Source organism: Pygoscelis adeliae, unplaced genomic scaffold (assembly GCF_000699105.1).
Source record: "Pygoscelis adeliae isolate BGI_AS28 unplaced genomic scaffold, ASM69910v1 Scaffold100, whole genome shotgun sequence".
Classification (NCBI taxonomy): Eukaryota; Metazoa; Chordata; class Aves; order Sphenisciformes; family Spheniscidae; genus Pygoscelis; species Pygoscelis adeliae.
In genome coordinates this window covers 2207236-2219373 of record NW_008824034.1, presented here as the reverse complement: position 1 = coordinate 2219373, position 12138 = coordinate 2207236, and the positions used below count along the sequence as shown (strand labels likewise).

General features: G+C 40.9%; 2 protein-coding genes across 2 annotated transcripts in view; both read left to right on the top strand.

Annotated features, from left to right (window-relative positions):
* LOC103923074 (COMM domain-containing protein 5-like) overlaps positions 1-7087 on the top strand; it is an 18842-nt gene extending 11755 nt beyond the window's left edge. Inside the window, exons 6-8 of the mRNA XM_009331326.1 lie at positions 392-487; positions 2843-2918; positions 5307-7087. Coding sequence (XP_009329601.1) covers positions 392-487; positions 2843-2918; positions 5307-5408 — 274 coding nt within the window. The 3' untranslated portion in view covers positions 5409-7087. The remainder of the gene's footprint in view (positions 1-391; positions 488-2842; positions 2919-5306) is intronic.
* LONRF3 (LON peptidase N-terminal domain and ring finger 3) overlaps positions 6262-12138 on the top strand; it is a 27149-nt gene continuing 21272 nt past the window's right edge. The window contains exon 1 of the mRNA XM_009331315.1: positions 6262-6301. Within this exon, the coding sequence (XP_009329590.1) occupies positions 6262-6301 (40 nt within the window). The remainder of the gene's footprint in view (positions 6302-12138) is intronic.

Below are 12138 nucleotides of genomic sequence, written 5' to 3'. Positions count from 1 at the left end.
CTGGCTTGTTCCTGTTGGATCTGCATGAAGGTAAAGATATATTTGCAGATCCCTTTCTATGCCTCACAGTTGCATATAACTGAAATAATAGATATGCCAGCCACCACAACGACTCTTACTAAACTTCATAGTGACATCGGTTTACTGGAATTACAGAGAGTCGCTTGGTCTCTTTTTTTTTTAACATGGACGATAGTTAAGCACAGGAAAAGCGGGTAATCTGAGCACAGCTGTCTTAAACACATAAAACCTCCACTCATTCAGACCTCTCTAAATGAGGCTAGATGCAGGAGAGAAACAAGTGCCGGACAGGTTTGTTCTGAGGAATTTTATTTTCTCTTTAGATTGTTGTTTCTTTTATTCAGTCTCCCTTTTTTGATTTATTCTGTAGGCGTCCTGCTTCCGAAGGCACAGCTCTGATACAAGGAAGTAGGCTGCCAAGTGTCCAGGACTTCAGGTGGCGAGTGGACGTAGCTATATCCACAAGGTATAAAAGAGAATCCTGCATGACCCTAGAAATTATTTTGCCCGAGGTTAAACTGACTTCTTGTGCTGCCTAAAAATGTTAACGGCGTTAAAATGTCTCTTGCTGTTAGGGATTGGCATGTAGCATTAAATGGTAGGATACAGAGGGGATTTTCTGAACAGTACAGAAGTCAGTTTATATACAGGTTACTGCTGTTAATATGGGCCTGCCAACAGGGTGCTGCCTTCATCTTCTACTAATGATACTTTTTAGGGTCCTTATTTGTTTCGATCTCTAAAACCTCTGTGCTAGAAACATTTCACTCAAAGTTTGAGTCTCTCAATATTTTGAAACTTAATGGAGCTGATACAACTCCACGGGTCCTCAGAGATGATGGAATAAATTAGATGGATTGAGTCTCATGCAGCCAGCCAAGCTCTCAGTTTCACTGGAGCAGGGGAGGAAAATCATCCATTCAACTTCTCAAGTAGACTATCATTTGTATGTTGCGCATGTTAAATAAAATGACTTTCCATCAGCTGTACAGTCTGCTGTAGATTCTACAAAGAGAGGCTTCAGAACTGCACCTTTACACTGCCATAGTTATGCAATTGGTCATTGATCCACCTCCTAGTTTCTTTCACAAAACAGGAGTAAAGGCCTTTGTGATCATCCTGTCTGTGCCTGCAGTGAATAGCTTCTTGCCATCTGCCACAGCAGAAGCAGTTGGGGGATGGATCTTTGGCTAGAGCCAGAAGGAAACAGAAACCTGTTGTCTCTGCTGTTCCTGGTCTTTGTCTACTTCTAACCAAGACTGACCAGAGTGAAAGAAATTGGAAGATGATCCAGTATTTGTCAGTAGCGTAAATTGTTAGCATGAGTGACTTCATATTGCATTCATGAATACCTGCATCTGAGGGAGAGTGCAGTCTCTTTGCTGCCATAGTTGAGAGGCCTGTGGGTAATCAGGGATAGTCTTCCTGAAAGCAAGAAAAAAGGTTCCTAAGTGAAAATTGTAATGGCCACAAGTTCAGGTGACTCTCAGATGAGCAGTGCTGTAAGCACCACACAGGTTTCACTAAGCAGAAAAAATCTGTACCTATAAGAGAGCAAAATGTACAGATAAACATCCTCAGGCACAATGCTTGCAAGCTGCAGGCAAATCCTATGATTTGTTTTCCAAACAACACAGGAGCAATACAGATCATAGAATCATTTAGGTTGGAAAAGACCTTTAAGATCATCGAGTCCAACCATAAACCTAGCACTGCCAAGTCCACCACTAAACCATGTCCCTAAGTACCACGTCTACACGTCTTTTAAATACCTCCAGGGATGGTGATTCAACCACTTCCCTGGGCAGCCTCTTCCAATGCTTGACAACCCTTTCAGTAAAGAAATTTTTCCTAATATCCAATCTAAACCTCCCCTGGTGCAACCTGAGGCCATTTCCGCGCAGCCTGTTCCAATGTTTAACCACTCTTTCAGTAAAGAAATTTTTCCTTACATCCAATCTAAACCTCCCCTGGCGCAACTTGAGGCCATTTCCTCTCGTCCTTTCGCCAGTTACTTGGGAGAAGAGACCAACACCCACCTCGCTACAACCTCCTTTCAGGTAGCTGTAGAGAGCAATAAGGTCTCCCCTGAGCCTCCTTTTCTCCAGGCTAAACAACCCCAGTTCCCTCAGCTGCTCCTCAGAAGACTTGTGCTCTAGACCCTTCACTAGCTTCGTTGCCCTTCTATCCTTCTCTGTTTTCCTTCCTATTATTTTCCTTTCCAGTCAACCTCCCCCCTGGGATTTCTTGTTTATCATCCAGCAACAGCCTCTGCAAAGAGGTATGGCTTCTGGCTGTAAAGCCTGTCGGTACCTGAGCAGGCTTTGGCAACATCAGTTGATGGAAGCTGCACAAGAATGACTTATTTCCCCTCTTTGGGTCATCAAATAAAGTAACAACCCACAAATTTAGGATGAAGACTGGAAGAGCTTGATTCCCCAAATGAGATGGCAGTTGAAAGTATGAAGAGATGGAAAGGATAAATGCAACAGGGTAAACTGCATAGGAAAACTGTGCGTTATTACTAGCAGTACTTGGTCAGCTCTTATCCCTGTCGTAGTTCCACTAAACTGATTATTATGTAAAATGAAAATGTTCCTAAACTTGCAGTTACTAAACTATAAAAAAAATTTTTAGTCTCAATACTGAGGTAAATTGGACAGGACTCCTATGTTCATGAGTTGCCAGCCAGCCAGGTACAGGACTCTAGGACTGAAATTACTCGTGTTACATGAACATCTTAAATTGTTGATGTACAATGCTGTACTCATCACACTGCTGATGTCTATTGCTGTAATACTAATAATGTAAATAATTTCAGTTCACTGGCCCGTGCACTTCAACCATCCATTCTAATGATGATGAAGCTTTCAGATGGGACAGCTCATCGCTTTGAAGTAAGTCTGATTGCCATAATAAATAAAAAAGAAACTACTTGAAGTTCTTTTTAAAAAGTTGAATTACTATTTAAAATATTAAAGCTTGTGTAAACAATGCATTAGCATTGGTTGGTTTGCTGTGGAATCCTTCATGTTCAGTGTAGCCGCATACAATATATAACAAAATGCCAACCAAAATCATACCTTGTTCCTACACACATTTTGCTGAAACCTCATTTGTTAGAAGAATATTAATTACTGAAAAGCACTGTTGCATAATATCTGGTTTGATTAAAAATCATGGTTTTGTTATCAGCTGTAACCTTCAGACCTGATGGTGGCTCGTGAGGGCAGAAAAATTACTGGGGTAGTTTATATAATGTATGATACACTTCTAAACTTCCTACATTTGGTGAAGAATGGTAACATTCTCTTCTGTGGCAGAGGTAGTTTTATTCTTTTTCTTCAGTAGAGTTCTTGCTGCTAGAAAGAAAGTAAAAAAACCTCTCTGCTTTTTACATCAGAATTAGTCAGTCAGTGGCAGTATTTATGATACTGTACGTAAAGGCTTGCCAGAAGATGGCATAAACTCTTCCATATTTTTAACCTTTGAAAAGGAATGCTATTTGCTCTATAAATAACATGGTGGTGCATACAGGAATTCAGTGCACAGCAGGCATTGTTACATTTGAACTCTGTAAAGATTTTGGCTTCAGTTCATGTGTTAGTAGTAGTCTGGAGGAAGCACCAAAGCACTGTGGGTTCAAAGAGGTGGACTGCTGTTACAATGCTTCACAAGAAGGCAGCTATTGAGGAGGGCACAAATTCTGTGCTACATTGCGAAGTGTTGAGGGTGTCACTTCACGGGAGATCAAATTCACCCCTCTGTGGACAGCCCAGCTCAGAGCATCCCGTACGCTCTGTTTGAGGTCTTCCATGGAACTTAAATGATGCCATGGACTTCAGGTTAACCCTTTACAACAGGGTAAGTTTTACTTGTGAGAATAAAAACTAGTTATATATTCTTTACTGTTTAGATTTGAGGCTTTATTTCCTGGTGTATAATGTCAAGTCTTGGTCTTGGTGGCATTGTTCCTGGTTGTTTTGGTTTGGTTTGGCTGTAAACACGATTTCTGTATCTGATGAGTGGTCTTCCTGTAGTTAGTAGCTCTTTGGGGATAAACCTGTGTTTTGGTTCAAGGTGCCATATGCAAACAAATACAGTCCTCAGCTCTTCAGTTTCCTTTCATTCGGACGTGTTCAGAATGTCCTGCTAACTAACAGGGCTTATGTAAGATGGTAAGTCCAGGAGATTAAAACTGTTCATAACAGAATTAAATGTGTATGCCACAGGGAGAAGTTATGCTCTTTGGTGTCTTGGGTTTGGTTTGGTTTTTTAATCGCAGTGTGACTTCTGACAATGAAGATTTTTTAAAAAGCAATGGGAATTGCAGCATTTCGAGTCTTGTATATGTCAAAAGTGAAAAGGACATGCTGCCTTTTTATGCATTTCTGATGCATATGGAAAATGCAAATCAGATGTTGGATTCCTCTCACATAATTGATATCTGTGCTACAGTAGGCAGAAGGATGACAAGGGACTCTGTCAAAAGAACTGCATGTCTTCAATGTAGTCAAAGAAGTAGAGTAAATTACGCAGTGCTCTGCAGAGCAGCCTGGGACTAGATAGACGGCTGTTGGTACTCACGTGAGCACATGCGTTTGTGCATGGCACTAATGTTAATCTGTGTCACCCAGTCTGTGCCTGTGCGCGGACGTGGTTCTCTGTCTTAACAGATAATAGGTTTCCATCCATTTGGCTTCTCAGGCTTGAAATGGTAAAGGAAAGTCCATTAGTATCCTGCACAGTTGAAAATGTTTTGTATATTTAATCAAAATCTTTTGCTTTCCATGTATAGACAGTGCCCAGTCCTCTTTGCTCTTGGGGTTGCTGCCAAGTCTCTTGCTTTGAGGCTCAATTCCTTTCTCCTGCAAGCTTGGACAAGCAGAATATCTGCAATTTGTTGCTTGAGAACTCTGTAGGCTCCACGACCTTCCAGGTGTCTTTATCTTTCCTTCCAATCCATGACTCTCTTACTTCACCACAGCAGCCATCAGTTTACATTCTGGAGTACTTCCTTTCTCACATCAGGCAGTATAGAAAATGTACTATGTAGCTGTTATTTCTGTTTTTTTCCAGTCTCCTATTCTTTTTCACCCAGATGATTTAGTTGAATTAACTGCATTTTATTAACCTCAAATCCTTTGTCTTAAGTCAAAAAAAAAAAAAAAGTATTTTAAGAGAGATTGGGCTGACACTGTGGACAATGTTCCCTGTCCATGGGCATGCCCTACTCAAAGTTCCTAAGATGTTTCATGTTTTCTAACCTGAATATTCTGTTTCAGGTGCCAGTTGCAAAGTTTCAAGAACTGAGATACAATGTTGCCCTTATACTGAAGGAAATGAATGATTTGGAGAAAAGGAGCATACTGAAGATCCAGGACTGAACACTTTTAAATTGGGAGTTTATAGACCAGATCTGAAACCCTCAGCGTGTTTTGTGAATGGCAAAGCAGGGGACCATCACCACTTTGCCTGTCTGAATTGCAATGTCACGTTTATGATGTCTGCTGTAAATATTTTTTCGATTCAAGTGTTAAAAGCACAAGCTCTTTTCCTAAGACTTAGGAAAACCAAAAAATATATCTATGAAAAAGTATAAAGCTGTTTGTGAGCATTTTTGCATGATTCATCAAAACATTTTTTAAATAACTGTCTTAATAGATGTAAGAGTCATTTATTTCTGATTATGATTCATCACTCTAATTATTTTTGAAAGCCTGCCACCGGAAGCCCCATCAATGTGTATCATAAGAAAGCTCTGCAATATCTCAAATAAAAAATAAAATAAAAAAACCACTCCTGCACTCTAGTATGACAAAAGTGAACTTGAGTTTTGCGTAAGTAAAATTGCTGTCTGGCTTCTCACTAAGTGACGAGGTATAGCTACAGATATTTAAAGGCTCATTTTGAAGAAAATTGGAAGTCTGTGGATCAAGAAAGAAGTATTGACTGAGCTTCCAGAACTAATTCCATGGAATTGCAGAAGTGGAAAGGTGCAATCTAAGTCTTTATCTGGTTGATCAGAATGGGCTAAATAGCAGTAATCTCATCGATTTCTAACTGGAAATGCTTGCCTCTTGTTTCATGCATTTCCTTTATGTTTGATGTGAACAGAATCATCTGACTTATTACTGGGCAGAAACCTCTGGCACTGCGATGACAGCAAACAGCAGGAGGCAGTAACCTTGTAGATCACTACAGCTAGATACTCATTAATAGTGCAAGTCAGACCCCAGGATGAAGAGGCTGCGTACAGCCTCTGGGGTGCAAATCACAGGTATGAGGATATTCAAGCCCCCAGGTCAAGAAAACAGTTAAGCATAGGCTGAAGTTCCCTGAACTGGTCGGGCAGTTGGACTAGGTGATCATTGTAGGTCCCTTCCAACTGAATTATTCTATTCTATTCGAAGTTACTCCTTTGCCCCATGAGTAAACCTTGGAAGAACTCCCTTAACTTAAAGCATATGCTTTAAGTCTCATTTAAACGCTGTGGGACCACTAGTATGTCCCTAAGAGTTTTGCCAAGAAGGGATGCGTTCCTCAGCCATTGCCTGAACGAGTTTTCCCCCAGCAGCAAAGATACGGAGGCTGTGAGCAATGGCCCAAAGACAGCACAGGCGTGGGCCCTAGAACTGTAGGATTTATCTGGCTGTCAAAGGTAGCTTAGAAAGCACATGCCACTACCGTTGTTAAGCATTGGCTTATTCTAGCTGCTTTCAGGGCTTCTACCTCAGTAGTACCACCCATACTTCTCTCATTTTTTGTGATTGTAGAACTTGCCTTTATCTTCCTCACTCCCCGCAGAAAACTGCTGAAATTAAAATTGTGGATTCAGGAGGCCTTTTACACTCCCCCAGATGTTTGTGTAGGAAAGGATGACTTGGCTCTTGGATTTTAAGAATCACAACAGGCATAAAAAGACTTCGTTGTCATACTTTTTAAGAGGAGACTTCTTTGACAGCAGTCCGTACCAATCTAAAGACAGCCAAATAGCTGTGGTCCAGAAACCTTTTAAAACCTGTGCAAGAATGTGTCCTGTAGCTTCAAATGAACCTATCAGCTGTGATTTCAAACTGTTCAGAGGCTGCATGTTCTATTTGCTTTGTAGGCTACTCATCAATAACTTCCAGGTTTGATCCATACTGCATCTTAACTACTGTGTTCAGATCACACCAAAGCATATAAAGAGGAATTACCTCCTATAATTTCAACTGGACTGTAGATTGCATTAATGTGATGTTTTCTTTTTGGTTTTACTTTGTGAAGCTTATTCATCTTCTTTCTGGAATTACATTATCACAAGCTGTGAAACAAAACATACATTCTTATGTTCCTTGTTATAACCTTTCCCTTCTGAATGTTTAGGTTTACGTGGTTTCAAACTGGAAAGGTGTCTCAACTGAGACCGTAAGTGAGGTCTTTTCAGACAAACGGAGCACTGCATGAGTGCAAAGTGACGTATTGCTCAGACATTTGCAAAGTATTTTTTTACTGGTCAGAGTAGAAAAATCCATAAATACCTTTACCTTCTAGACAGAATACATTCGTTCAGTTGTTCTGGAACAGCAGTTGCCCATGTTCTCCAGAAATGGAAAGGCTTCCTTACTCTTTTTCTCATGTTCTCTGCGAGGGGTGATGGACCTCTAGTCTCAAGTTTGTCTTGCCACACATTAAGCAGGAGTTTACTGTAATTGGAGGTTTACCATGCACACTGAGGGGTACTTAAACGCTTGGGATTTTCATTCCTCTGTACTTAAAAGAAGAGTTAATTTGGGCTTTCCTTCTGGCAGATTAGCTTTCCAGTAAAACAGCAGTTGTCACCAAAATGGCTAGTGGGAGTGGCTAGTGGATAGTTCCTCAGTTTTGATAAAATACAAGCCTTCAAATTATTGTTAGGTTTCTCAGAACTTCATGATGAATTATGTGTTAAATATTTGTTCAACACTGAAATACCGTCTTACTTCACAATTAAAATACTCTGGAATTTGAATTCCACTGAATTTCTGACTGTAGCCCTTTCATTCCAATACAGAACAAAAGTAACCGTCTAAGAATCTGGGTATGTCTGAACAGAAATTATTTTACTCAGCTCACCCTAGGTTTGGTTACGCTTCAAGGACACACTGTGAAACCCCCTTTCTGTACCACGCAGTGAAAGATACAACTTGAATGGGATGCTCACTTTGTCGGTGCCGAGGTCTTGTCAAGCTGATGACTTGTCATCAATTAGGAAGGTAGGAGGTTTGTGTGGGAAGGGCACTGTTTTTCTTCTTATTACACACTGTTCACGGACCAATAGGTAACAAGGACCTTTCACAGGTTCTATTGGTAGTTTTCCCTGAAAAACAAACCCCAGTGATCCAGTTGCTTTCTCTATTTGATGGTGCCATGCATTTATTTAAACTGGATAATGCATTTGTGAATGTCTTAATTCTAGCGATTTTCTAACCATGGCATATGAACACAAATTTCTCCATTACACCTTTTCTTTTATTTCCTTTATAGTATATGGAACATTATGCCTTTTCTTTCAAGATTAATCTGTCAAAACATATTTAAAATAGAACTTGAACTTGTTTTTCACTGTAAATCATGCGTGTATAATAGCAGAGATGCCCAGTGCATGCAGGAGTAGTCATAGTAGGCAAAATGCAAAAGGAGAGTTAAAGCTAGTTGCCAGAAGTCATTCACAGATTCAGTGGCAAAATCAGACAGAAGAACTCACATGTCTTCACCTCCTGCTCTCTAACCGTCAGCTCGCACAGCTTCCTGACGTAACGGTCAGACCTCCCTCTTTTTTTTTTTTTTTAATTGGCTCAACTCCATGGGCCATCAGTCCAAATCTGTTCTTGCCTATGGACTGTAACAGTGAGCGCAGAGCACTTGAAAATAAAAAGCCATCTGTGGCTGTATTCATTATGTGACTTTTCACATCCCTACTTCCAGTAGCGAAGGAGCTTTGTCAGCATGACTAGTAGGTCGGAACTTCACACTTGGGTTAGTTGTGTTTGAGAGGAGAAAGAAACAGGTTTGTCGGTTGTTTTTGTGGTCTCAAAGTGTGATGCAGATTATAGCTCCAGAAGAAGGCTGAAGAACGTAGTCATGCTCTCATACTGCCTGTTATGCCAGCCATTAACTGCTGGAAGAAGATCAGTATTGTGCTCGTTGTCATTAAAAGGAAGAAATTAAACGTCCTTTTGTAGAAAAATCATACAAGGGAGGTCTGCTTTTGCAGAGTGAGTCACCTCCTAGCTTTAACTTCTTCTGTTTAAGTGAAGGATAAATCCGTTCTTGATCTCATGAACAATGCAGGTGGGTAGGGGGGTTGCTTTTTTTTTTTTGCTTTTTGCTTTTTCTTTTTTTGCTTTCTAATCAAGTACACCTCATGACCCACTGCTGCTCCAAATCCATGAATATATGTATGAATGTATGAAAACTCCATGCTTTCAAGATGTGTTATATAAAAACACCCCAGCATATCTAGATGGGGTATGTACATTAAATTTACAAAGCCGTTTTTGCTAAAACAGTCTTTGCAGAGCCGGGCCTGATGTCAGAGTCAAACATTTTGTAGTTGTTTGACTTCTAGCGAACAGTAAATTAGTATCTTGGCTTTAAAATATTTTGCGGTTAGTGACTGTATGGCTCACTCTGTACCTGTCACACCCCACAAAGTTCTAACATTTACCAAACACCACACATACCAGGAACTAGCAGAGGCAGAGCCAGCTGGTTTCTCCCCTAAGAAGTCACAGAGCTGTTGCCCATAGGCCGTCCTTGATAAGATCTTAACTGTTTTCTAGCTTTGGATAAAGGTCTGTGTTCTGAACCCTCCCAAGCATACAGCGTCTACCATGGGAGTAGTTCATAAGCACAGCTGCCCTTTTCTCTTGAAATGTTTCAGCCACATCCCTGCTGGTGTAAGAGAATTCCCAGAAGTACATTTTGCAGTGCTTTTTTGAGACTCATTTCAGTCCCGAGTGGTCAGACTGTCAGCTAGCCCTGCGGATGCTTTCATACATTGTAAATAGAAACTGTGGAACTTCCTTTCAGAGCTGATTCAAAGGCTGACTGCATTTTCTATGATAATCTATTTCAATTCCCTATCTTGAATTCATGTGCTGCTAGAAACCCTCCCTTTATACCATGACTTATCTCTTTAAGTGTCTGCTATGTAACTATGTAAATACTGGTGGCGGATCCCTGATAGAGAGATTGTCATTGCATTGCTGCTGGTAACCAGCGGTTATGTCACTTTCCCTCGCTTGAATAGGCTTTGACTCATAGTGGTTTTCAGGACAATGGTTATAAAATAACACACTGAGGGGCTGCCGAGACTATAGTTTTGCAATAGAGACAACTGTCGACCCCAAGGCTACAAGAAAGCATTTTTCTTTTCCTTTTTTTTTTTTTTTAAGGGTTTTATTATTTCATAGTATGCGGTTTTATTGCATGGAAGTTTGGAAAACAAGAAGTCTATGTTAGCAGACTTGAGCCTGGCGGGAAAACCCCACACTTGTGAGCACAAACGCTAATTCTTTCTAACTGTTCTGAAGCATTGCTTAACTGAAATTTTAAGTGCTTCAGTTGTCCTACCTTTCTTTGAATTATTTGATGGCAGGCTGTGCTATACTTTGACTTAAGTGATGGCAGAAAGAATTACTGAAACCAGCGGTTATTCAATTAACCTTTTTCTTTTTCTAATTAAAGGACTTACCTGGGAACAACGGTTAGATGTTGAACTTTTTTTTTTTTTAAAGATTCAAGAGCCCTAGAGACGAGGGCCAAATTTTTGGCAGGTGCAAAATGTCTTAGCATCTTAGGAATCAAAGACAACTGAAGGGTCTGATGGCTGGCTTCTGTTTCCAGGTATGTATCTGACTTTCTATATAAGCTTAAGGATTGCCTACACATGGACACATAACCATCACAAAATTAGCCTTTATTGTTAAAGTGTATATTATTAAGAGTTAAGATCCAGAATTTAAGTGGCTTTAAATAAGTTTTTCACTTTAAATCTAAGTTCATCTGAACTTTCTCAAGAATCCTCTCCAAACAAGGTCTTACAAAAGTCACGTTACCTCTCCTTTCTTCCATTGTTTGTCCTGTCCGCTCAAACCCCATAGGCAGGGCTTGTCCCTTAATACCTGCTTAGCTTACACAGCCTAAGCGGGGGAGTCCGGACCCTTCTGTAAGTAAGAAATGAGAAATAAATTCCTTCATCCCCTCTCTTGAGCTTTGTGAGGCCAATAGCCTCAGAAATCTCAAATTCTGCAGCGGATTTTAAGACAGTGTGAAAAGTGCCCTATATTTTTAGAGTATTTGCAAATGTATGCATTTATATCATGAACATTTCTAGAAACTGCGAACAAAAAAGTCGAACAACTTCTTTTGAAACAACTGCTTCTATTCTGTGGTAGCACAGGTAATTTTCTCCCTAGGCTACATTTAGCACGAACAGTTACACAACTAGTGTGATCCTTTCATATAATGAGAATTGGTGGGAACGTGCAGACTGAAGTGGTCAACACAGCTGGTCTTAAATAAACATACATCATAAGGCACGGGCTTTTTTACCGAGAACCTGGCGTGGACAGGTATATCTATGCAATATGCCACACTGCATGACCAAATAAACACGACATTTCCCTTCTAATGTTCCGCTTACTTGTCCTAAAAGCATGGTTACCCGACATTAAAATAGCTCCACTACTACACGGATTCGCTTAAAGAGAGTGATTAACTGCGTAACTACAGCCTTTAGAATCCCAGTTCTAGCAGGAAATGGGATTCTTGTTTTTCAAAATCGCTTTGAACCGCTATTTCTTCTGCATTACCGTAGGCACCGAAACACCAAACCCAGGAGCGAATTCAGTTTCTCACCGTGGCGTCACCGCAGACCAGCGGGTCAAACGTAACTTTCAAGCACGGTGTGAGCGGGCCGCCTGGTGGGACGCGGTTCCCGGTCGGGTGCCTGCTTTTAGTGCACGGCTCTGCCAAACCCCACAGCGCCCGCGGAGAAGCACAGCCCGGGCCGGGCTGTCAGGGGGGAGGGCGAGTGCCGGCTCATTTCGGCTGTGCGTGAGGCCTACCGCAGCGGCCGGCAGCAGCGGG